General features: G+C 47.4%; 1 protein-coding gene across 1 annotated transcript in view; it reads right to left on the bottom strand.

The window, feature by feature from the left end:
• The window catches only part of NELL1 (neural EGFL like 1), an 846,265-nt gene that overhangs the window by 53,335 nt on the left and 766,851 nt on the right, over positions 1-26,079 (bottom strand). Inside the window, exon 14 of the mRNA XM_089662420.1 lies at positions 17,267-17,407. Within this exon, the coding sequence (XP_089518546.1) occupies positions 17,267-17,407 (141 nt within the window). The remainder of the gene's footprint in view (positions 1-17,266; positions 17,408-26,079) is intronic.

Genomic DNA, 26,079 nt, shown 5'->3' with positions numbered 1-26,079 from the left:
TTTATAAACATTGATCAGACGGGAGATAGAGAGATACAAAGTAACATTGTTTATAAACATCGATCAGACGGGAGATAGAGAGATACAAAGTAACATTGTTTATAAACATCGATCAGACGGGAGATAGAGAGATACAAAGTAACATTGTTTATAAACATCGATCAGACTGGAGATAGAGAGATACAAAGTAACATTGTTTATAAACATTGATCAGCCGGAGATAGATAGAAAGTAACATTGTTTATAAACATCGATCAGCAGGGGGTAGATACAAAGTAACATTGTTTATAAACATCGATCAGACGGGAGATAGAGAGATACAAAGTAACATTGTTTATAAACATTGATCAGACGGGAGATAGAGAGATACAAAGTAACATTGTTTATAAACATTGATCAGCCGGGAGATAGAGAGATACAAAGTAACATTGTTTATAAACATCGATCAGACTGGAGATAGAGAGATACAAAGTAACATTGTTTATAAACATCGATCAGACAGGAGTTAACAATGGTTTGTCGCATATCAGTATGATTTGCACTGCCAATTTCATTGAAAATTCATATAACAGAAGTCTATGCAAGTTGCAAATTTTCATTATTCTGACATGAACGTTTCCATTGCCGGAAAAGGGGTGTGACTTGTCATTTCCAACTGTCAAATGGCACGACAAGCTGCACCAATATGAACTGGGGTGTAGAGAGATACATCATTGGTATCAGTGGGAGGAATAGTGCCGCATCATTGGTGTCAGTGGGAGGAATAGTGCCCCATCATTGGTGTCAGTGGGAGGAATAGTGCCCCATCATTGGTGTCAGTGGGAGGAATAGTGCCCCATCATTGGTATCAGTGGGAGGAATAGTGACCCATCATTGGTGTCAGTGGGAGGAATAGTGCCCCATCATTGGTGTCAGTGGGAGGAATAGTGCTGCATCATTGGTGTCAGTGGGAGGAATAGTACCCCATCATTGGTGTCAGTGGGAGGAATAGTGTCCCTATCATTGGTATCAGTGGGAGGAATAGTGCCCCATCATTGGGGTCAGTGGGAGGAATAGTGCCCCATCATTGGTGTCAGTGGGAGGAATAGTGCCCCATCATTGGTGTCAGTGGGAGGAATAGTGCCCCATCATTGGTGTCAGTGGGAGGAATAGTGCCCCATCATTGGTGTCAGTGGGAGGAATAGTGCCCCATCATTGGGGTCAGTGGGAGGAATAGTGCCCCATCATTGGTGTCAGTGGGAGGAATAGTGCCCCATCATTGGGGTCAGTGGGAGGAATAGTGCCCCATCATTGGTGTCAGTGGGGGGAATAGTGCCCCATCATTGGTATCAGTGGGAGGAATAGTGCCCCATCATTGGTGTCAGTGGGAGGAATGGTGCCCCATCATTGGTGTCAGTGAGAGGAATAGTGTCCCATCATTGGTGTCAATAGAAGGAATGGTCCCCGAAGGGTCAGTTAAATACAAAGTGGGACCATTACCCTAGATCAACAATCCCCTGTTATTTCCTAAAAACTTTAAAAAAAAAAAATCTAATTTTGTCAATTTAAAAACACTTAATAAAAAAATGCGGCCTTGTATATTAAGATTCTTGCATGAATCAGATGTGTGGGGAGGGAGGCTCCATGTGGGCGGGGGAGGCTCCATGTGGGCGGGGGAGGCTCCATGTGGGCGGGGGGAGGCTCCATGTGGGCGGGGGGAGGCTCCTCTATAAATTCTGCACATTACAATCAGACGCACAACACTACCCAGAACTGGATGGACTTCTGGGCTGAGCTCCTTCACCAACGGGCTGCTCTAGGTCTTGGCAAGTGTTGAATCCTGGTCACCCAAAAACCTGCCCTTGCTTTATACCCCCCCCCCACCTTCCCCCACCCCCTCCTTCCCCGGCCCGCCTTATAACTCTCCGATTTGTTCATGAAAATAAAATCCAAGCATTAAGTCTCTCTCAATCATGCATTGTGAAAGACGTCAAGCCGATAAAATGGAGCCGAGTGCGTCGCCTGCTTCATAAAACAGCTCATCAGTCAGTTTTAGAAGCTCTAACACATAATATGGTGAGCAGTGCCGGGGAGAAGAGCGCCCCCCCCCCTCCCCCCCCATCCTCCACCTTCCACCCAACCGCGCAATTACTGTCCAATGTCATTTACTGCGCAGATTTATGGCACCGGCAACACAAACAGCCCCCAAATTTACCATATGAAGCAATGTGTGTCGAGCTGATTAGTGCAGAGATGTGAGGTGGGGGCTGGGGAGGTGATTTCTCCATAAAACGCTGAAGACGACGATTATTTTATATGTATTTTTCTTTTTTTTTTTTCTGCATAAGAGAAGAACATGAAATTCTTCTCAGCGGGAGGTAATAATTTAGTTTGTATGTAGAGTTTTGCCATATTTCCTCATTACATATACATGCTGTGCAGCCTGGCAATGCTGTACGGTGATTGAGCTTTGCCGTTCCTCCACATCCATACGTGACTAAAACTGGATGACATTAGTTTGCTCTGTGCTCTGCGTATCCTAAACAATCGTCCTTCTTCTCCATAAGAAACCGATTCATCTACCTTTTCTGTCTCAGTGCTGCTGATCTCCTACAGCCTTTTTCAGCCACTTCCTATCTACATGCACTCGTTCCAGCCCTGCACATCATTGCTCTGGACCAAGGGTCTCCGCAGTCAGGCCCACAGGCTTCATCTGGGCCGCTAGTACACTTGATCCAGCCCGCAGCTAGTGTCCTCAGACCAGGGGCGGACTGACCATTCGAGCACTCGGGCACTGCTCGAGGGCCCAGGGTCAGTAGGGGGCCCCATGAAATGCCCCTGGTACCTTTTATAGGCTTTTTTTGGTGTGCTTTGAGTGTGGGCAAGGTCACAGGGGCCCCATGATCCCCTATTGCCCGGGGGCCCCTTAAGTTGTCAGTCCGCCCCTGCGTCAGACTAAAGGTGTAACAGCGCTACCACCTTCTCAATCCATTGCTCCAGATCCGGGGCTCAGACTATGAGGATTCCGGTGCCTCTGCAAGGCACAATCCACTGGAGAAAATGTTGAAACCCGAGTAGATCAACAAAATGAGGCCTTGCTTTATTAAATGACATGAATACAGCTTTAAAACACCCAACGCGTTTCGTCCACTTGGCTGTTTTACAGCTGCATTCATGTGATTTAATAAAGGAAGACTGCATTTTGTTGACCTATCCGGGTGCCGACTTTTTCTCTAGTGGAGAGAGTTCTCGGACTCGCTGCACTGCTGCTAACCTATTACCTGCCAGCCATATGCAGAGTAAGTCACTGCCCCCGCTGACAAAGCCCACCCCCTGCACTGCAATATGGTTTTGGTCGCTAGGACTGCCAGTGTCTTAGTAACTAATGACATGTTCAGTGCGGGACATCCCAGCTCCCACCTGCTTTTTTAAAATCTGTGCCCCTTCTGCTTACAGCGTTCTTGTGTAATGGCGGAACGAGAGTTAGGAAGTGCAGCAGACACGAATGTAAGAAGAAAATGTGTGCTGGACATAAAAGTGGGGGAAGAATGATGGGGGCACAGATGTGGGGGAAACTGACGGGGACACAGATGTGGGGAAAACTGACGGGGACACAGATGTGGGGGAACGCTGATGGGGACACAGATGTAAAGGAACTCTGATGGGGACACAGATGTGGAGGAATTCTGATGGGGACACAGATGTTGGGGGAATTCTGATGGGGACATAGATGTTGGAGGAACGCTGATGAGGACACAGATGTAAAGGAACTCTAATGGCGACACAGATGTGGGGGGAACTCTGATGGGGACACAGATGTGGAGGGAACTCTGACGGGGACATAGATGCAGGGGAAACTTTGATGGGGACACAGTTGCAAAGGAACTCTAACGGGGACACAAAGGAAGGGGAACTCTGGGGACATAGAAGTGGGGAGAAATCTGATGGGGACACAGATGTGAGGAGAACTCTGATGGGGACACAGATGTGAGGAGAACTCTCATGGGGACACAGATGTGAGGAGAACTCTCATGGGGGCACAGATGTGGGGGGGAACTCTGATGGGGGCACAGATGTGAGGAGAACTCTCATGGGGACACAGATGTGAGGAGAACTCTCATGGGGGCACAGATGTGGGGGGAACTCTGCTGGGGGCACAGATGTGGGGGGGAACTCTGATGGGGTCACAGATGTAGTGGAAACCTTGATGGAGACAAAAATGTCCGTATTTTGATACATAGTGCTTTAGCAAATAAAATGTAGCCCAGTTATGGTTTGGATCTACTTTAATGAGGACCTACAATGTAAAAAAAAAAAGCAAGAGTTGATGTCTTATAGGGAACATCTAGAAATGTTAATTGTGCCTAAGCAATGCTCTGAAAGATATACCCTTTTGCCTTTAATTTGTCCTGGAAAAAAAAAAGAGTGTGCTTCCTGTGGCTAGGCACTCCCGTTCTGTACCCTCATAGCTGTATATCTGCAGTAAGAGATCATCTAAGACACTGCTGCCTCTGCTAGTCTCACCATATTTGGAGTGAGATTTGGTGATGTCATTACTGTGCTGTTCACTGACCTCCTTGTTGGAGAGGAAACTGTACCTGAGGACCTGCAGTGCAAGAATCGACCTGCTTTTGCTTCATTCATTCTGTGGATCTGTGCTTCCTACGCCTATATCACTACCCCACCAATCATCCGTGGGACATAAGCAATTAGCGATGTCATTACTGTGCTGCTCACTTATCTCCTTGCTGGAGAGGAAGTTGTACCTGAGGACCTGCAGTGCAAGGATCACCCTGCTTCTTCATCATTCATTCTGTGGATCTGTGCTTTCTACGCCTCTATTACTGCCCCACATATTATCAGACATCAGAGAGACATGAGGAGTTGGTGATGTCATTACTGTGCTGCTCACTTATCTCCTTGCTGGAGAGGAAGTTGTACCTGGAGACCTGCAGTGCAAGGATCTCCCTGCTTCTTCGTCATTTATTCTGTGGATGTGTGCTTTCTACGCCTCTATCATTGCCCCTCCCACCATCAGTCATTAGGGGGACATGAAGAATTGATGATGTCATTACTGTGTTGCTCACTGTTCTTGCTGAAGAGAAGGCTGTACTTGAGGACCTGCAGTGCAAGGATCTCCCTGCTTCTTTGCCATTTATTCTGTGGATGTGTGGTTTCTATGCCTCTATCATTGCCCCTCCCACCATCAGTCATTAGGGGGACATGAAGAATTGATGATGTCATTACTGTGTTGCTCACTGTTATTGCTGAAGAGAAGGCTGTACTTGAGGACCTGCAGTGCAAGGATCACCCTGCTTCTTTGTCATTCATTCTGTGGATCTGCGCTTTCTATGCCTCTATCATTACCCCACCCATCATCAGATCATCTGTTATTAAGGGGACATGAGGAATTGGTGATGTCATTATTGTGCTGCTCACTTATTTCCTTGCTGAAGAGGAAGCTGTACCTGAAGACCTGCAGTACAAGGATCTCCCTGCTTTTTCGTCAATCATTCTGTGGATCTGTGTTTCCTCCATCTTTATCATTACCCCACCCATCACCAGTCATCAGGGGGATATGAGGAATTGGTGATGTAATTAATGTGCTGCTCACTGTTCTCCTTGCTGGAGAGGGAACTGTACCTAAGGACCTGCAGTGCAAGGATCTCCCTGCTTCTGTGTCATTCATTCCGTGGATCTGTGCTTTCTATGCCCCACCAGTCATCAAATCACCAGTCATCAGGGGAGCATGAGAAAGCAAAGCCCTATTCTTCTAATAAGATGGTTGCCTAAATACAGACAACAGTCAGCAGAAGGAAATCCATGGGCGATATGGGTGACAAGTCTTTGCTCTCTGCCTGCCTTGTTTTCAGGTACATTATCCAGAGTTCAGGTCTTTTAGATTTCGGTGCAGGGGCGGAATGACCATTTGGAAACTTGGGCACTGCCCGAGGGCCGGGGGTCAGTAGGGGGCCCCGTGAGATGCCCCTGGTACCTTTTTCATAGGCTTTTTTGAGTTTGGGCAAGGACACGGGCCCCATGATCCCCTATTGCCCGGGGGCTCCATGAGTTGTCAGTCCGCCCTTGTTCCAGGGTGAGACTAAACTCAACAGTAACTAGCTAAAACCAAACTTTCAGTAGCCCAAGGACTTGCCCTTGAAGTAGAGGTCCACTTTTTATTTAGAAAAGCAGATGCTTGGTGATCTCACCTCCAATTTATTTCTAGAAAAGCAGATGGAATAAGAGAAGAAAATCAGGATCTGGATCGTAGAGGCGGCACCTATATACATCACATCTCTGATGGCATAGAACAGCTTTCAGCGAAATGCTCAGCCGCACAGGAACACTCACTCTATGAAACCAATTTAAGAGATAATATTCATCCAAGAGAGAAAAATCAATTCTTTATTACAGATTAGAGGACAGCCTCATGTCCCCTTCTAATTGGATCATGCTTTTTCCCTCCCTTTCCGACACCCTCACCTCAACGGCGATCCTGGGTCGCGCTAAATTAGCCTGTGGGCTGCTAAATTGACAGATATTTCAGAAATTGATTTTTCACTTCCACCTTCAGGCCTAAATAAATAAACTCGTTTAATTTTCAGCGTGAATAAACACGCATAATTAGGCAGGGTGAGATGAACCCGACTAGGAAAGCGGATAATGGAAGAAATTGTAAGGCGGGCCACACTGTTTGCAGTAGACAGGGATCCAAACAAGTGTCCTGTGGATGGTCGCGATAGCAAGAATCACCAGTCAGAGTCCCACAGAGATCTGTGAGCTCAGCAGTTGGGTGATGCAATGTTGTCTACAAAAGTCATTAGGGGATGAAGATGGTCCATAGTGTATAGACCAGGGTTCCATGGAGCCCTGTTGTTCCTCTAGAGGTTGCTTGGGGTTCCTTAAGCAAGGAGAACTTTTTGCCTTGTGGATAAGTTCCCATTGACATCATTGATCTTTCTAGCTACCTGTAAGGGAGGATTTCTTCCCAATAACCACAAATATAAGAGACATTCTTCCCACTGGCCACCAATGTAAGGGGCATTCTTCCCACTGACCACCAATGTAAGGGACATTCTTCCCACTGACCCCCAATGTAAGGAGCATTCCTCCCACTGACCATCAATGTAAGGGGCATTCTTCCCACTGACCATCAATGTAAGGGACATTCTTCTCACTGACCATCAATGTAAGGGGCATTCTTCTCACTGACCACCAATGTAAGGGACATTCTTCCCTCTGACCACCAATGTAAGGAGCATTCTTCCCACTGACCACCAATGTAAGGGGCATTCTTCCCACTGACCACCAATGTAAGGAGCATTCTTCCCACTGACCACCAATGTAAGGGGCATTCTTCCCACTGATCACCAGTGTAAGGGGCATTCCTCCCACTGGCCACCAGTGTAAGGGGCATTCCTCCCACTGATCACCAGTGTAAGGGGCATTCCTCCCACTGGCCACCAGTGTAAGGGGCATTCCTCCCACTGGCCACCAGTGTAAGGAGCATTCCTCCCACTGATCACCAATGTAAGGGGCATTCTTCCCACTGACCACCAATGTAAGGGACATTCACCCCACTGACCATCGCACTAATGTATCATGAGTTATAGATATAGTAACTTTTAGCAGGGGTTCCCTGAGCCTGGAAAGCTATTTTAAAGGTCCCTCTGTGTTGAAGAGGTTGAGCGAGGCTGTTCTAGGCCAAAGGCGAGTCCTTTCTATTTGAACTTGGTGAACCTTTGGTGATTTGGCAGTAACAATGCGCATCAGGACACTCTAAATAGAAGTACACCTCTAGTGGTGAACCTGTTTTTGGGGCAATTAGCTGTAGATCTATTGGTGGTGTGTGGGGGGGGGGGGGGGTGCAAGATGGTAACAGTTTGAGAATGCTTTGTTTTAAACATCAGCTTGTGGTGTGGTTGCCTCCAGACCTGTTGGAATTTGGAACTACTGTACTTGGGGAAGGCATACTTTGCCTTTCTGAGTGGATTGGCTAGATGTTGCCAGCTATGAATCCAGTGCATCACTCATGTTCTTCTTTATCACAGATCTACTGTATAGGGTCTATTGTACAACTGCTAGAGGGGCAGATCACCCATTAGTGATCTACTATATAGGGTCTATTATACAACTGCTGGATGGGCAGATCATCCATTAGCTTTCTACTGTATAGGGTCTATTGTACAACTGCTGGAGGGGCAGATCACCCATTAGCGTTCTACTGTATAGGGTCTATTGTACAACTGCTGGAGGGGCAGATCACCCATTAGTGATCTACTGTACAGGGTCTATTGTACAACTGCTAGAGGAGCAGATCACCCATTAGCGATCTACTGTATAGGGTCTATTGTACAACTGCTGGAGGGCCAGATACCCTTTAGCGATCTACTGTACAGGGTCTATTGTACAACTGCTGGAGGGACAGATCACCCATCAGCGATCTACTGTACAACTGCTGGAGGGGAAGATCACCCATTGGCGATCTACTGTACAGGGTCTATTGTACAACTGCTGGAGGGGCAGATCACCCATTAGCGATCTACTGTATAGGGTCTATTATACAACTGCTGGAGGAGCAGATCACCCATTAGCGATCTACTGTATAGGGTCTATTGTACCATTGCTGGAGGGGCAGATCACCCATCAGCAGAAGACTAACCAGTTCTGCAAAGGCAAAAACAGCCTCCCATTGTGGACTGTGTTGACCACGTGGCATCTACCTAGGGAGTACCGTACCTAAGAAACTCCAGATAGATGGGAAAATGGGAGGTGCTGTCTTGGAGGTGTAACCTTCTGAAATGTAGACAATAAAGTCCACACTTAGATGGTGGCGCCCCCTGTCTTTATCATTTGTTTTACATTGGAAAGGCATGGAACTACAGAGGCGGGCAGGAGCAATCTCCTGGAGAAGGAGGGCAGGTGCAGGATGTACATTATTGAGGTCAGCTGCTGAACTACTTCATTAAAGCGATTCTAAGTCCTCGGGCACACAGGACGTTTTTACAGCGGCTGTTTTTGGCTTTTGACTTTTTTTTTATGTTTTCTTCTACAGCCAGTTACCCCCCCGGCATGTTATCCTCGGTGTCCATACACACATAGACTGGAGTCAATGGTTTTTGGCTGGGACGTTTTTTGGCCGGAAAAAAAAAACAGGACTAGTGGGAAAACGCCCCTATACGCTAATGCAAAAACACTAAAAAAAAGCTGAAAAACGCACGTTTATTACGTGACTTTACACAGCTGACGTTACCAGCGTTCTCAAAATGACCCGTGTGCTTGAGGACTAAATGATGACATTAAAAAAAAAATAGTAATAATAATTATACATTACTGCTCTAATGGTAAGCCCTGATCTTGGCCCTGCCCCCACTCTCTCCTCATTGGATCACTGGCTGTGATTGGCAGGAGCAGATGGCTCACTATGCTGTGAGCCCACGAGGAGGGAGAGAGAGAGAGAGACCCGGGAGAGCCGAGACTCCTGTGCACAGCGCTGGATTGAGATGGGGGTCAGGTCAGTATAAGGGGTTGAGGCTGCACCCAGTTTTTTTACCTCTGATGCAGGGGTGTCAAACTGGCGGCCCTCCAGCTGTTTTGCGAAACTACAAGTCTCATCATGCCTCTGCCTTTGGGAGTCATGCTTGTAACCAGGGGCGGACTGACAACTCATGGGGCCCCCGGGCAATAGGGGATCATGGGGCCCCTGTGTCCTCGCCCACACCCAAAAAAGCCTATGAAAAAGCCAATGAAAGGTACCAGGGGCATCTCATGGGGCCCCCTACTGACCCCCGACCCTCGGGCAGTGCCCGAGTGCTCCAATGGTCAGTCCGCCCCTGCTTGTAACTGTCAATCTTGCAATGCCTTATGGGACTTGTAGTTTTGGCAACAGCTGAAGGGCCACCAGTTTGACACCCGTGCTGTAATGCATGGAAGAATGCCTTTAGAACCACTTTAAGCCGGCCATGGATGGATCGAATCTTGGGTGGTTCATCAGGGACTGGCCGAGATTCGATCCATCTATGGTCGGCTTACAGTGGTTCTAAAGGCATTCTTCCATGCATTAGAGCATGGGTGTCAAACTGGTGGCCCTCCAGCTGTTGCCAAAACTACAAGTCCCATGAGGCATTGCAAGATTGACAGTTACAAGCAGGGGCGGACTGACCATTGGAGCACTCGGGCACTGCCCGAGGGTCGGGGGTCAGTAGGGGGCCCCATGAGATGCCCCTGGTACCTTTCATTGGCTTTTTCATAGGCTTTTTTGGGTGTGGGCGAGGACACAGGGGCCCCATGATCCCCTATTGCCCGGGGGCCCCATGAGTTGTCAGTCCGCCCCATGTTACAAGCATGTACTCCCAAAGGCAGAGGCATGATGAGACTTGTAGTTTCACAACAGCTGGAGGGCCGCCAGTTTGACACCCGTGCTCTAATGCATGGAAGAATGCCTTTAGAACCACTTTAAGCCGACCATGGATGGATCGAATGTTGGGTGGTTCATCAGGGACTGGTCGAGATTCGATCCATCCATGGCCGGCTTAAAGTGGTTCTAAAGGCATTCTTCCATGCATTAGAGCACGGGTGTCAAACTGGTGGCCCTCCGGTTGTACTTAAGTCAATCCATCTGGGAACCAAGGGGGGAGTTGATGGACACTGATGTGAAGGGGGGTGTCTGGGGACTCCAGTGTTAAAGGGGGAGACCGAGTAGGACTGAGTACTCTCCTATGAAAGGGGAGGTGCTTCAAGATTCTCAAAGGCTGCCATTAAAGGAAAAACATTAGGAAACATCGACCTGGATGAAGTGAGCCCTTAACCCTTGCAGGGAGCGCCGGGGGAGACCTTTCCCCGAAGTTCCGCTTTAATGACTGCTCTGTTCCCAGGGTGGACCTGACCTTCTGGCTCCAGTCCTATGGAAAGTCCTTTTATTTTTCCTCCTCATTTCATGTCGCTGTTCCTGCGGCGAAGCTGATATACGCTCAGCCGTGCGATGACAAGCGGAAACTCCGTGTGCAGATTGTGAATTGTCAGTTTTACTGTTAATTAGAGTTTATACGGCTCCCGCGCCTCCCCTACACATCCATATACGTCTGTCGCCGGCAGAAGACTCTCTTTAGTTTTTTTATTTATCGTTCCTGTAGCGGAGAATTCTGCGACCGTCCCGCGCTGTGCTGAGTGATTAAAAAGGTTCAACCGGAGTCTATCCACTGCTGATCACAAATCAAAGGGGCCACCTCTTATAAATATATCAGCGAAGCTCCATTCCAGCCAGAGACCTGCGGCGCGTTCCCGGGAATTACAGGAGATGGAAACCCTAACTGCCACTTTTTCACCTTTTTTTTTCATCCTTTACATCTCACCACTTCCTGCCCACATGGAAGAAAAATTATATTTGAAATGTATTTTAAAAATAGTCTTCCCAAATATATTGACATATATTCGAAATGCAAAAAATGTTGGCCATATTCAATATATTTCAATAAATATTATATATATATATACACACACACATATATATATATATACACAGTTGCAAGAAAAAGTATGTGAACCCCTTGGGATTACGTGGAGTTTTGCATGAATTGGGCATAAAATGTGCTCTGAACGTCATCTAAGTCACAACAATAGAAGAACACAGTCTGCTGAACATAATACTACACAAACTTTAGCTGTTGCCATGGTTTAATTGCACATAACATGTAAAGTATATATATATATATATATATATACTTTTTTTTTTAAATACACACATACATACATATATATATATATATATACACACATACACACACCCCATGGTTTCTAACAGCAGCCCTGCCCTCGCCGGTGCTCCTGGATCCCCCCCTCCGCCGAGACACACAGAACGCGGCTCAGCCCCACAGCCCGCTCCCTCCTCACTGGATGTGACTGACAGCAGCCAATGGCTCCCACTGCTCTCTCTTAGCCAATGAGGAGAGAGAGAGCTGGGAGAGCTGCTGCTCTTGTGCACAGAACTGGATTGAGATGGATTTTTTAACTTACTGCATAGAATGACTACATTCTATGCAGACATACTACAGGACCATCTCCTGTAGTATGTCTGCAGTCTCTGACCATCTCCTGTAGTATGTCTGCAGTCTCTGACCATCTCCTGTACCATGTCTGCAGTCTCTGACCATCTCCTGTACCATGTCTGCAGTCTCTGACCATCTCCTGTAGTATGTCTGCAGTCTCTGACCATCTCCTGTACTATGTCTGCAGTCTCTGACCTTCTCCTGTAGTATGTCTGCAGTCTCTGGTCATCTCCTGTACCATGTCTGCAGTCTCTGGTCATCTCCTGTACCATGTCTGCAGTCTCTGAAAATCTCCTGTATTATGTCTGCAGTCTCTGCCCATCTCCTGTACTATGTCTGCAGTCTCTGCCCATCTCCTGTACTATGTCTGCAGTCTCTGCCCATCTCCTGTACTATGTCTGCAGTCTCTGCCCATCTCCTGTACTATGCCCGCAGTCTCTGACCATCTCCTGTACCATGTCTGCAGTCTCTGACCATCTCCTGTACTATGTCTGAAGTCTCTGCCCATCTCCTGTACTATGTCTGCAGTCTCTGACCATCTCCTGTACTATGTCTGCAGTCTCTGCCCATCTCCTGTACTGTGTCTGCAGTCTCTGCCCATCTCCTGTACCATGTCTGCAGTCTCTGACCATCTCCTGTACAATGTCTGCAGCCTCTGACCATCTCCTGTACTGGGTCTGCAGTCTCTGACCTTCTCCTGTACTATGTCTGCAGTCTCTGGTCATCTCCTGTACTATGTCTGCAGTCTCTGGTCATCTCCTGTACTGTATCTGCAGTCTCTGACCATCTCCTGTACTATGTCTGCAGTCTCTGACCATCTCCTGTACTATGTCTGCAGTCTCTGACCCTCTCCTGTACTATGTCTGCAGTCTGCATTGAGTGCGAGCTGCTCTGTGTGTCAGTGGAGCGAACACAGAGCTGTCATCGGGGATCAGCGGAGGGATCCCCCCGCTGAGCAAGCGGATCTGCACCATGTGAATGAGCCCTACGGGTTTTGGGTCCCTCCCGCAGCTCTCCTCCCTGCGCAGTGATGATGTCACTTCTCCGCTCACAAGGGTTTATAAAGGCATTTGTGGATTTAAATCCTTTTGTGTGAATTGAGGAATTTATTTAAATGCGTTTTTTGTTGTTTTTTTTGTGCCTGGAGTTTAGCTGAAAAGGAAAACCCGGAACCAAATCTACGGGCAGTAAATCTAAGGCCAGGAACGATCATTTAGAGCCACGGATACAAACTACAAACTGCGAAGCCATTACCAGGAAAGTACGAAGGAAACTAATAACAATATATAACAGCAATGAGCGGCATCCAGAAATACACTCCGGCTGAGGCGTGATTCTGGGGAGGATATTAATATTCAGCGCAGAACTCGCAATTCTTTTACCGACTAATTATGCCAGAATTTTCCTGCTATAATCCAATAAGACGTGTGAAATATCCTCCGAAAATTATTCGGCAACAATCGTCCTTTATTTCCTCGGCATGAAATGAGAGCCGGGCTTCATCATCTCCAAGACGGAATGCTAATGTTTAGGCAGTCGGACGTTTGGTCTGCCGTCCTGGTGGCCAACCTGTGGCCCTTTAGGCACTTATTGTTTGGCCCTCTGAGTCCCCGCAGATAGCAGGCTGTGTTTCTCTTACTTGGGTAAAGCAAAAATGTTCTTTAGGCTAGCTCAGTCATTTGCAGTCTCTGACTGTCTCCTGTACCATGTCTGCAGTCTCTGACCGTCTCCTGTAGTATGTCTGCAGTCTCTGACCGTCTCCTGTAGTATGCCTGCAGTCTCTGACCATCTCCTGTACCATGTCTGCAGTCTCTGACCGTCTCCTGTAGTATGTCTGCAGTCTCTGACCGTCTCCTGTAATGTGCCTGCAGTCTCTGACCGTCTCCTGTACCATGTCTGCAGTCTCTGACCGTCTCCTGTAGTATGTCTGCAGTCTCTGACCATCTCCTGTAGTATGTCTGCAGTCTCTGACCATCTCCTGTAGTATGTCTGCAGTCTCTGACCGTCTCCTGTAGTATGTCTGCAGTCTCTGACCGTCTCCTGTAGTATGTCTGCAGTCTCTGACCGTCTCCTGTAGTATGTCTGCAGTCTCTGACCGTCTCCTGTAGTATGTCTGCAGTCTCTGACCGTCTCCTGTAGTATGTCTGCAGTCTCTGACCGTCTCCTGTACCATGTCTGCAGTCTCTGACCGTCTCCTGTAGCATGTCTGCAGTCTCTGACCGTCTCCTGTAGCATGTCTGCAGTCTATGACCATGTCCTGTACTATGTCTGCAGTCTCTGACTGTCTCCTGTAGCATGTCTGCAGTCTCTGACTGTCTCCTGTATTATGTCTGCAGTCTCTGACTGTCTCCTGTAGCATGTCTGCAGTCTCTGACTGTCTCCTGTAGCATGTCTGCAGTCTTTGAACATCTCTTGTACTATTTCTGCAGTCTCTGCCCATCTCCTGTACCATGTCTGCAGTCTCTGACCCTCTCCTGTACCATGTCTGCAGTCTCAGACCATTTACTGTACTATGTTTACACTCCCTGACCATCTCCTGTACCATGGCTGCAGCCTCTGACCCTCTTCTGTACTATGTTTGCAGTCTCTGCCCATCTCTTGTATCATGTCTGCAGTCTCTGACCGTCTTTGGTACCATGTCTGTAGTCTCTGGTGTCAATTGGAACTTATCTGAGAGGCAGACATTTCTCATTCCTCAGGGAACCCCTAGAAACCTCTGGAGGAACCCTGACTGAAAAACCCTAAGTTGGGGTGTAGACAGACTATAATCTGCAGGTCTGCTTTTTGCAAAATTGGACAAAAATTCAGCCACCAATATTCCAACATAAAGTACCCCTTCCGGGAAATTCCTTCACTTTTCTGCTCAACTCTTCAGAAGTCCTAATAAAAGCTTCAAAAAGATTCTCCATTGAAATAAGCTGTGTGCCTGGCGCCTCTCTCACCCTTCTCCAAATTCGGGATGTGCAGTCATTTTACCAAAATTGGATTTCCAGCAAAATTGAAAATATTGTCTTCACCCCAATTTTATCAAACTTGGCCTCCGATTTGACCACATGGACCTCCTAGGTGACTTCTCTGAGTCTGAGAACAATGTCACCAGGGCTTTCATTTCAACCCTTATCTCTGCCCCCTACCCACCTCCAAGCACCGTCCCTCGGTTCCACCCCCTACCCACCTCCAAGCACCATCCCTTGGTTCCCCCCCTTACCCACCTCCAAGCACCATCCCTTGGTTCCCCCCCGTACCCACCTCCAAGCACCTTCCCTCGGTTCCACCTCCAAGCACCATCCCTTAGTTCCAGCCCCTACCCACCTCCAAGCACCATCCCTCGGTTCCACCCCCTACCCACCTCCAAGCACCATCCCTCGGTTCCACCCCTTACCCACCTCCAAGGACCATCCCTCGGTTCCACCCCCTACCCACCTCCAAGCACCATCCCTCGGTTCCACCCCCTACCCACCTCCAAGCACCATCCCTTGGTTCCACCCCCTTCCCACCTCCAAGCACCATCCCTTGGTTCCACCCCCTACCCACCTCCAAGCACCATCCCTCGGTTCCACCCCCTACCCACCTCCAAGCACCATCCCTCGGTTCCACCACCTACCCACCTCCAAGCACCGTCCCTTGGTTCCCCCCCCACCCATCTCCAAGCATCATCCCTTGGTTCCACCCCCTACCCACCTCCAAGCACCATCCCTTGGTTCCACCCCCTTCCCACCTCCAAGCACCATCCCTTACTTCCACCCCCTACCCACCTCCAAGCACCATCCTTCGGTTCCAAAACATACCCACCTCCCAGTTCGGCCCTTTTAGAGAATACAGAGCCAAGTATCATTTTGTGATGCTGAGTAATTTGTATGGAATTTGTTACTGATAAAAAAATCAATAAAGTAGATCCCCTGTAGCCTGTAGACCCTGTAGTTAGTAGACCCCACAGCAATAATAGATCCCCCAGCAACAATAGACCCCCCCAAAAGTAACAATAGCTCCCGCCAGCAACAACTAACCCTCCCAGCAATAATAGATTCCTCCTTCAACAGTAGATCCCTCCCAGCCACAACTATCCCAACAACAGTAGAAAATATATCCCTCAGCAGCCAGCAACAATAGATCACTCCCTCAACAGTATATTCCTCCTAGCAACACATGCCCCCCCCAGGATAAATAGATCTCTCACAAGAAACAATAGATGCCCCAGCTACAATAGATCCCCTGGCAACCAGTCATAATAGATCTCTCCCTCAATAGTAGATTCCTCGCAGCAACAACTACCCCCCCCCCAGGAAAATAGATCCCTCACAAGAAACAATAGACTCCCCAGCTACAATGGATCCCCTAGAAGTCAGCAACAATCGACCCTCCAGCACACCCCATCACTATTTGCCATTACATACATTCAGTGCATTCCTCCATGTTCCTGCTGAACGTCACCATAAAGTGGCAGTTTAATGTGAATATTTGCAGAGCTAACTCGCCACCCTGTGCCTTTTCAAACAGCCCTCGCCACCCTGTGTCTTTACAAACGACCCTTCCACCCTCGCCAGCCTGCATCTTTAGAGACGGCCCTTCCACCCTCGCCACCCTGCGTCTTTACAAACGACCCTTCCACCCTCGCCAGCCTGCATCTTTAGAGACGGCCCTTCCACCCTCGCCACCCTGTGTCTTTACAAACAGCCGTTTCACCTTCGCCAGCCTGCATCTTTACAGACGGCCCTTCCATCCTCGCCACCCTGTGTCTTTACAAACAGCCCTCCCACCCTGCGTCTTTACAAACAGCCCTCCCACCCTCACCACCCTGCATCTTTACAAACAGCCCTCCCACCCTCACCACCCTGCGTCTTTACAAACAGCCCTTCTACCCTCCCCAACCTGCATCTTTACAAACAACCCTCCCACCCTTGCCACCCTGCGTCTTTACAAACAGCCTTTCCACCCTCGCCACCCTGCGTCTTTACAAACAACTCTTCCACCCTCACCACTGAGTCTTTACAAACAGCCCTTCTACCCTTGCCACCCTGCGTCTTTACAAACAGCCCTTCTACCCTCGCCACCCTGCGTCTTTGCAAACAGCCCTTCCACCCTCGCCACCCTGCATCTTTGCAAACCGCCCCCCCCCCAAAATGTGATGACATTTCTTTCATGAAAGCCCCATGCAGACACAAGACAGGGAATGTAAGAAAAAGAGTAGGAAAAAAATAGAGAGATATAGATATATAAAAAGTTCTCGAGCGACGTCTGCTTACCAACACAGGACTCCCCAGATATGGAGTAGGTCCCGTTGTCATGGAAACCGCTTCTGCACTCACAGTGGTACCACCCCGGGAGGTTAGCACAGCGGGAATGGTTGTGACACTCTATGATGCCCTCAGCACATTCATCAATATCTGCCTCAGAGAAAAACACAAGCCAGGCAGAAATTAATTTCCTTTGACACTGAAAAGAACAAAGCATTTGTCTATCATCCGTCATTGTAGGACTTGATCCCAGCGAACACACAAGGTGATTTGCTCCTACTTTTTTTTTTTTTTTTTTCAGTTAAACATCAAATTTTTTTTTTTTTCAGTTAAACATCGAATTTTTTTTTTTCAGTTAAACATTGAATTTTTTTTTTTTTCAAGAGCCTAGTAAACTACTGGAAGTGAGCTGGAGGGCAATTCATTACCATTAATTACTGGGAGGTCGATCAATGGACTCTCTCTTTCCCACTCCTTGCTTTCTCTTTTGTGCCTTGAGGAATGTTAGTTATTGAGTCTTCGTCAGGGAACTTTCCACCAGTTGTACGCACATATCAGTGGCGGATTAAATGAAAAGCCGTGACCTCTCGCTGTACCGCCGGACGCGGCTTTAATAACGAGGACGAGGGATCATTTTTAAATGTTTAAAGTAGATCTAAACCCAAACGCTAAACGCTGTAACATGGTAACCACTTCCCATTTACAAACAGCCCTTCTACCCTCGCCACCCTGCGCCTTTACAAACAGCCCTCCCACCCTCGCCACCCTGCGCCTTTACAAACAGCCCTCCCACCCTCGCCACCCTGCGCCTTTACAAACAGCCCTCCCACCCTCGCCACCCTGCGCCTTTACAAACAGCCCTCCCACCCTCGCCACCCTGCGCCTTTACAAACAGCCCTTCTGCCCTCGCTACCCTGCGCCTTTACAAACAGCCCTCCCACCCTCGCCACCCTGAGCCTTTACAAACAGCCCTCCCACCCTCACCACCCTGCGCCTTTACAAACAGCCCTTCTGCCCTCGCTACCCTGCGCCTTTACAAACAGCCCTTCCACCCTTGCTACCCTGCGCCTTTACAAACAGCCCTTCCGCCCTCGCCACCCTGTGCCTTTACAAACACCCCTCCCACCCTCACTACCCTGCGCCTTTACAAACAGCCCTTCCACCCTCGCCACCCTGCGCTTTTACAAACAGCCCTTCCACCCTTGCCACCCTGCGCCTTTACAAACAGCCCTTCCACCCTCGCCACCCTGCGCCTTTACAAACAGCCCTTCCACCCTCGCCACCCTGCGCCTTTACAAACAGTCCTCCCACCCTCACTACCCTGCGCCTTTACAAACAGCCCTTCCACCCTTGCCACCAGGGGCAGATTGACAACTCATGGGGCCCCCAGGCAATATGGCATCATGGGGCCCCTGTGTCCTTGCCCAAACTCAAAAAAGCCTATGAAAAAGGTACCAGGGGCATCTCATGGGGCCCCCTACTGACCCTGGGCCCTTGGGCAGTGCCCGAGTTTCCAAATGGTCAGTCCTCCCCTGCTTGCCACCCTGCAACTTTACAAACAGCCCTCCCACCCTCGCCACCCTGCAGGGGCGGGTTGCTGTTCATAAATGGCACCCGCCATTTTGGACTGTGTATGCTCCTTGGGAGCTCGTGGCATCGTGATCCAGCACACCGATCGCTGTACGGGACCTCTGTGTGAGGTTCCAATCATGTGATCACTGATTCTGTGATCATTCACAGATTTCACACGTAGTAAGCAATGATGTCAGAAGTGACATCTTGCTTACTACTCTTCATGTGATTACTGATTGGCCAATCAGTGACCACATGATCGGGACCTCACACAGAGGTCCCGTACGCCAATCGGTGTTCCACTGTGTCTGGAGGTCCCGATCATATGATCACTGATTGGCCAATCAGTAATCACATGAATAGGTGTAAGCAAGATGTCACTTCTGACATCATTGCGTACTACGTATGAAATCTGTGAATGATCACAGAGGTCACATGGTACAGGGCCATTCACAGCAGCCTTGTACCATGTGACAAGCTGTGACCAATCACAGCTCACACAGTATTTCTCAATGGCTGCAAGAATGCAGCCAGAGAGAAGGAGAAATAATCGCTTTTACAGCCTTTATGGGTGTAAAAGCAATCAGTGTAAAAAAAAAAAAATCATCACCCCCCACAAGTAGTACAGTGTCACCATGGTGACCCCACACTGCTAGGGTGACAGTATGTAAAAAAAAACATAAATAATAATATAAAAAAATAAAATAAAAATGTTTAAAACATTTTTGAAAAATTATAATTTTTGGTTATAAACTAATTTGGGTTATTTATTTTTTACTAAAAAGATAACGGAATAAATTTTGGCCGAGATTTATGATGAAATATTATTTATTTGCAAAATTTTATAAGAAAAACACCTTTTTTCAACATTTTTGGACTTCTTCATTTATATAGCAAAAAAAAAAAAAATCCCAGCGGTGAATAAATACCACCAAAATAAAGTGTTCTCGGTCTCAAAAAAATTCTAAAAAATTCATATGGGTACAGTGTTGCATGACCGTGCAATTGTCATTCAAAGTGTGATAGCGCTGAAAACTGAAAATTGGCCTGGGGGGGAAGGGGGTGAAAGTGTCCAGACTAGAGGGGGGTGAAAGTGTCCGGACTGGAAGGGGGTGAAAGTGTCCGGACAGGAAGGGGGGGAAAGTGTCCGGACAGGAAGGGGGGAAAGTGTCCGGACAGGAAGGGGGGGAAAGTGTACGGACTGGAAGGGGGGGAAGTGTCCGGACTGGAAGGGGGGGAAAGTGTCCGGACTGGAAGGGGGGGAAAGTGTCCGGACAGGAAGGGGGGGAAAGTGTCCGGACTGGAAGGGGGGGGGGAAGTGTCCGGACTGGAAGGGGGGGAAAGTGTCCGGACTGGAAGGGGGGGAAAGTGTCTGGACAGGAAGGGGGGGGGAAAGTGTCCGGACTGGAAGGGGGGGGAAAGTGTCCGGACTGGAAGGGGGGAAAGTGTCCAGACTGGAAGGGGGGAAGTGTGGAAGGGGGGGAAAGTGTCCGGACTGGAAGGGGGGGGAAAGTGTCCGGACTGGAAGGGGGGGGAAAGTGTCCGGACTGGAAGGGGGGGGGGAAAGTGTCCGGACTGGAAGAGGGTGAAAGTGTCCGGACTGGAAGGGGGTGAAAGTGTCCGGACTGGAAGGGGGGGAAGTGTCCGGACTGGAAGGGGGTGAAAGTGTCCGGACTGGAAGGGGGGGAAGTGTCTGGACTGGAAGGGGGTGAAAGTGTCCGGACTGGAAGGGGGTGAAAGTGTCCGGATTGGAAGGGGGGGGGGGGGAAGTGTCCGGACTGGAAGGGGGTGAAAGTGTCCGGACTGGAAGGGGGGGTGAAAGTGTCTGGACTGGAAGGGGGGGGGAAAGTGTCCGGACTGGAAGGGGGGGAAAGTGTCCGGACTGGAAGGGGTTAATGTCATCTTCGGTCTGCAGTTTTCAATAAAATGAATCCCTGGAGAATCTGCCATGAAGGTTCAGATGACAACTGTCCCTCAATTGTCACCCTTCTCATATGAACCGCTGGTGGTGACTACACTCAGGAATTATCAGGAATGGAACAGGTAAGGGTACAGCTAAGTTGCAACATAATCATACATGTGAATGTGCCGTGGGGGGGGGGAGGGGGGGATTATACTAAAAAAGTTTATAGGTCTAAAGATTTCCGTGGCAGCAGGCTGGAACCATCTCTGCACTATTTAAAGGAAACAGCAGAGGGCGCCAACTAAGTGCAGTTTATAGGAAAAGACTTTGGCAGCTCGCAGGATGCATACAGATAAGTGTCATCTACCCAGAGCGCTTTGCTGTTGAGCCTCAGTGTGTCTTCAGGAATCAGATGCCGCTGTCAGGAACTGTCTAGGATGGCAGAAATCCTGGAGCCACCCTGGAGGACCGGAAGTGGCCTGGGAGGGCCACAGCGTGGGAAGCGTCGCTAACTTCCTGGCTCCTGAAGACACACTGAAGGTCAACAGCAAACCATACTGGGTGGATGACATGCTCTTATCCTCGGGCAGCACAGTGGCTAAGTGGTTAGCACTTCTGCCTGGCAGTACTCGGGTCATTGGTTCAAATCCCAACTATGGCACCACCTGCCTGGAGTTTGCATGTTCTCCCTGTGCCTGCATGGGTTTCCTCCGGGTACTCCGGTTTCCTCCCACACTCCAAAGACATGCTGGTAGGTGAATTGGCTCCTGTCTACATTGTCCCTAGTATGTGTATGTATGGATGTGAGTTAGGGACCTTAGATTGTACACCCCTGGGGGGCGGGGACTGATGTGACTGTACAATATATATGTAAAGCGCGACGTAAATTGACGGCGCTATATAAGTACCTGAAATAAATAAATTATGCAACTTGTGAATTATCATTATGATTTTTAATAAAGGCTTTTCCTAAATACTGCACTTGGTTGGCGCCCTCTGTTGTTTCCTTCCTTTTTGGTGGAGACCATAAGTTGATATTTTGAAGCTATTGGTGGTAGCTACAAGCTGTTGTTCTAACACATGCTTAGCAGGCATGGTCCACCACTATTCAGGGCCCTCTTAATGTATGGGCAGAGCCCAGGGGCCCCAGGTGCATGGGGCCCCATGATAATCTTGTATTGCAACTTGACAACTGTCCCAGAATTGCTGGGACAGTCACACTTTTTACTTAGCTGTCCCAGGCTAGCCATATCCCAGGCAGTGTCCTGGAACCTGTACTGTGCCCTCCTGACCCCCTGTACTGTGCCCTGCTGACCCCCCTGTACTGTGCCCTCCTGATCCTCATGTACTGTACCCTCCTGACTCCCCTGTACTGTGCCCTCCTGACCCCCTGTACTGTGCCCTGCTGACCCCCCTGTACTGTGCCCTCCTGATCCTCATATACTGTGCCCTCCTGATCCCCCTGTACTGTGCCCTCCTGATCCCCCTGTACTGTGCCCTCCTGACTCCCCTTGTACTGTGCCCTCCTGATCCCCCTGTACTGTGCCCTCCTGATCCCCCTTGTACTATGCCCTCCTGACTCCCCCTGTACTGTGCCCTCCTGATCCCCCTATATTGTGCTCTCCTGATCCCCCTGTACTATGCTCTCCTGATCCCCCTCTACTGTGCCCTCCTGATTCCCCTGTACTGTGCCTTTCTGATCCCCCTTGTACTGTGCCCTCCTGATCCCCCTGTACTGTGCCTTTCTGATCCCCCCTGTACTGTGCCCTCCTGATCCCCCTGTACTGTGCTCTCCTGATCCCCCTGTACTGTGCCCTCCTGACTCTCAGTATTGTGCCCTCCTGATCCCCCTGTACTGTGCTCTCCTGATCCCCCTGTACTGTGCCCTCCTGACTCTCAGTATTGTGCCCTCCTGATCCCCCTGTACTGAGCCCTCCTGACCCCCCTGTACTGTGCTCTCCTGATCCCCCTGTACTGTGCTCTCCTGATCCCCCTGTACTGTGTCCTCCTGATCCCCCTGTACTGAGCCCTCCTGACCCCCCCTGTACTGTGCCCTCCTGATCCCCCTGTACTGTGCCCTCCTGATCCCCCTGTACTGTGCCCTCCTGATCCCCCTGTACTGTGCCCTCTCACATGATTTACTGGTGGTGGAGACCATCTGATGTGCGGATACATATTTTGCTGGGATGATGCACCATTGTCACCCTGTCACATGACCTACTTTTGGTGGCTACCAGGTGACATGCAAACACATATTTTGCAGCTATGGTCTACCATTGTCACCCTGTCTCTGGTGGAGGCTTCAAGCTGATGTGTCAACACACATTTTGCAGACATGCTCCCACCATTGTCACCCTGTCCAATGATCTACTGATGGTGGCTAAAAGCTGATGTACCAAAACCCATTTTGAAGGCCTGGTCTACCATTGTCACCCTGTCCAATGATCTACTGATGGTGGCTACAAGCTGATGTACCAAACCAATTTTGCAGGCATGGTCCACCATTGTTGCCCTGTCCAGTAATCTACTGATGGTACAAAAAATGGCCACTGCCCCCGTCTATAACTGGCCTTCACAGCAAGGAGCACATGGAAGGGCGACGTATGTCAAGCAACAAAAAAGAAATATCTACTGATGGTGTCTACAAGCTGATGTACCTAAACACATTTTGCAGGCATGGTCCTCCATTGTCACCCTGTCCAATGATCTTCTGGTGGAGGCTACAAGCTGTAGTGCCAACACACATTTTCCCAGCACGGTCACTGGGAGCCAGTCCAGAATAATGATAAGCAGACGACATTGGAGCAAATGCATGTAGACAAGAAGTGGATGAAAGAAGGTGGAGAAGAACAGCAGCAATGAGATGGACAAAATGAAAAAGACACTTGAGTATGATACACAATGTTTTAGCAAGTTACTTGCCAACTATCCTGTATTTGCTGGGACACGTCTTGTTGATGCTATGATCTCAGGACATGGCCAGGAACACAGCATCGGTCATCATTCGAGTCACTCCACATATGTCAAAACTCAAAAAGGCATTAATAATGGGTATCAGGGAGCACATATTTACTGGTGGGGTCTAGGCAGGACAACACATCAAGAGGATGTGATGGGCACGCAACTGCAAAGACTGCAAAAACATATTTACAGGCTAAGTCTGCATAGGACCATCCTGTTAAGTGGGTGGGATTTGGGTGCTCCCATCCGAAAAGTTGGCAGATGATATGTGGAGTATGGGCAGGGGTTAACAATGTCACAGAAGCTAAGACCATGATATTCATACATGTGCCAAGTGTCTTCAAGTTAGGGTTTAGATCAACTTTAATGCACATGTCTACTTTTTGCATAACCGATCAAAAAACACACCCACAAATATTCAAATGTAGAATACCCTCTTCTGGGATGTTACTTCACTGTTCTGCTCAACTTTTCTGAAGCAGAAGCTTTCAAAGATGAGCCCTCCATTAAAATAAGCTGTGTGCTCTGCCTCACCCACCCTTCTCCAAATGAGGGTTAATTTGCCAAAATTGATTGCCTTCACCACAGTTTTAACAAAATTGGCCTCAAACTTTACTATGGGACTGCTCAGGTGAAATTTTCAAAAATTTCACCCAAGCAGTCCACATGGTGAAGGCCTCCACCATCCTTCTTTGAGTTAGCCTCATATTTTACCATTTGGACTGCTTAGAGTAAATTTGTTCAGATTTTGATTTCCAAGATAATTTCACCTAAGCAGTCCACATGGTGACTTGAAAGCCCTCCACCATCCTTCTTTGAATTAGTCTCATGTTTTACCATTTAGATTGCTTAGAGTAAATTTGTTCAGATTTTGATTTGCAAGATAATTTCACTCAAGCAGTCCACATGGTGACTTGAAAGGTCTCCACCATCCTTCTTTGAGTTAGCCTCATATTTTACCATTTGGACTGCCTAGGTTAAATTTGTTCAGATTCTGATTTCCAAGAACATAATTTCACCCAAGCAGTCCACATGGTGAAAAAAAGGCCTCTACCATCCTTCTTTGAGTTAGCCTCATATTTTACAATTTGGACTGCTTAGGTTAAATTTGTTCAGATTTTGATTTCCAAGAAGACGATATCACCCAAGCAGTCCACGTGGTGACTTGAAAGGCCTCCACCATCCTTCATTGAGTTAGCCTCCCAATGTGTTTCGTCCCTCCCGCGGGAATTAGTCATGGAGGTGCATTGTCACCCTGTCATATGGATCCTCAATGGAGACTGAAAGTTACCGTTTCAGCACACGTTATGCAGGCACCCTATATGGAAGAAAAATATATTTTAAATATATTTTAAAAATATTATTCCCAAATATACTGTCATATATTTTAAATGCTACAATTTTTGGCCATATTCAATATATATATGTATATATATATATATATATATATATTTATATATACACACACACATACACACACATATAAAATATATATATCTATATATCTATATATATATCTATATATATATATATATATATATATATACACACACATACACTGCATGTTGAAATGCATTTTATTACAAAATATATGAAAAATATTTTTGCAAAAAGTAGATTTCAGATATATGTAAAAATATGTGTTAAAATTACTTTTTTGTATGTTAAAAAAAAATCTGAAGAATATATTAAAAAAAATATATTTTTAAAAAATTTAAATTTATATTCTTCAGATTTTTTTTAACATAGAAAAAAGTAATTTGAACACATATTTTTACATATATCTGAAATCTACTTTTTGCAAAAATATTTTTCATATATTTTGTAATAAAATGCATTTCAACATGCAGTGTATGTGTATATATATATATATATATTAGCATATATTTTTACATATATTTGTAAATGTATTTCAGAAATGTAGATTTGTATTTTTAAAGATATACAGTATATTTGAAATGTACTTTTAAAAATGTTTTTCATATATTTTGTAATAAAAACGCATTTCAACATGCAGTGTATATATATATATATATGTGTGTGTGTGTGTGTGTATGTATGTATGTATGTATGTATGTATGTATGTATATATATATATATATATTTTTTTTTTTTTGTTATTGAAATATATTTCATACGGCCAAAATTGTAGCATTTAAAATATATGGCAATATATTTGGGAAGAATTTTTTTAAAATATATTTCAAATATATTTCATTGCTGGAATACATGTAAGCAGGATGTTTTGGCAAACAGGAGATCAGCAACGCTGAGATGCAACAAAGGATTAAAAAAAAAAAGCTAAAAACGGTATTTTTTACAATAAAATAACACGTGTTTACGATAACCTGTGCACAAAGCAAGCTAAATCTCATCCAGTTAGGGT

Source organism: Staurois parvus, unplaced genomic scaffold (assembly GCF_062004578.1).
Source record: "Staurois parvus isolate SC_StPar_1 unplaced genomic scaffold, SC_StPar_1.0 ptg001470l, whole genome shotgun sequence".
Classification (NCBI taxonomy): domain Eukaryota; kingdom Metazoa; phylum Chordata; class Amphibia; order Anura; family Ranidae; genus Staurois; species Staurois parvus.
Note: the sequence above shows the minus strand (reverse complement) of the source record. Positions and strands in the feature narration are given on the sequence as shown.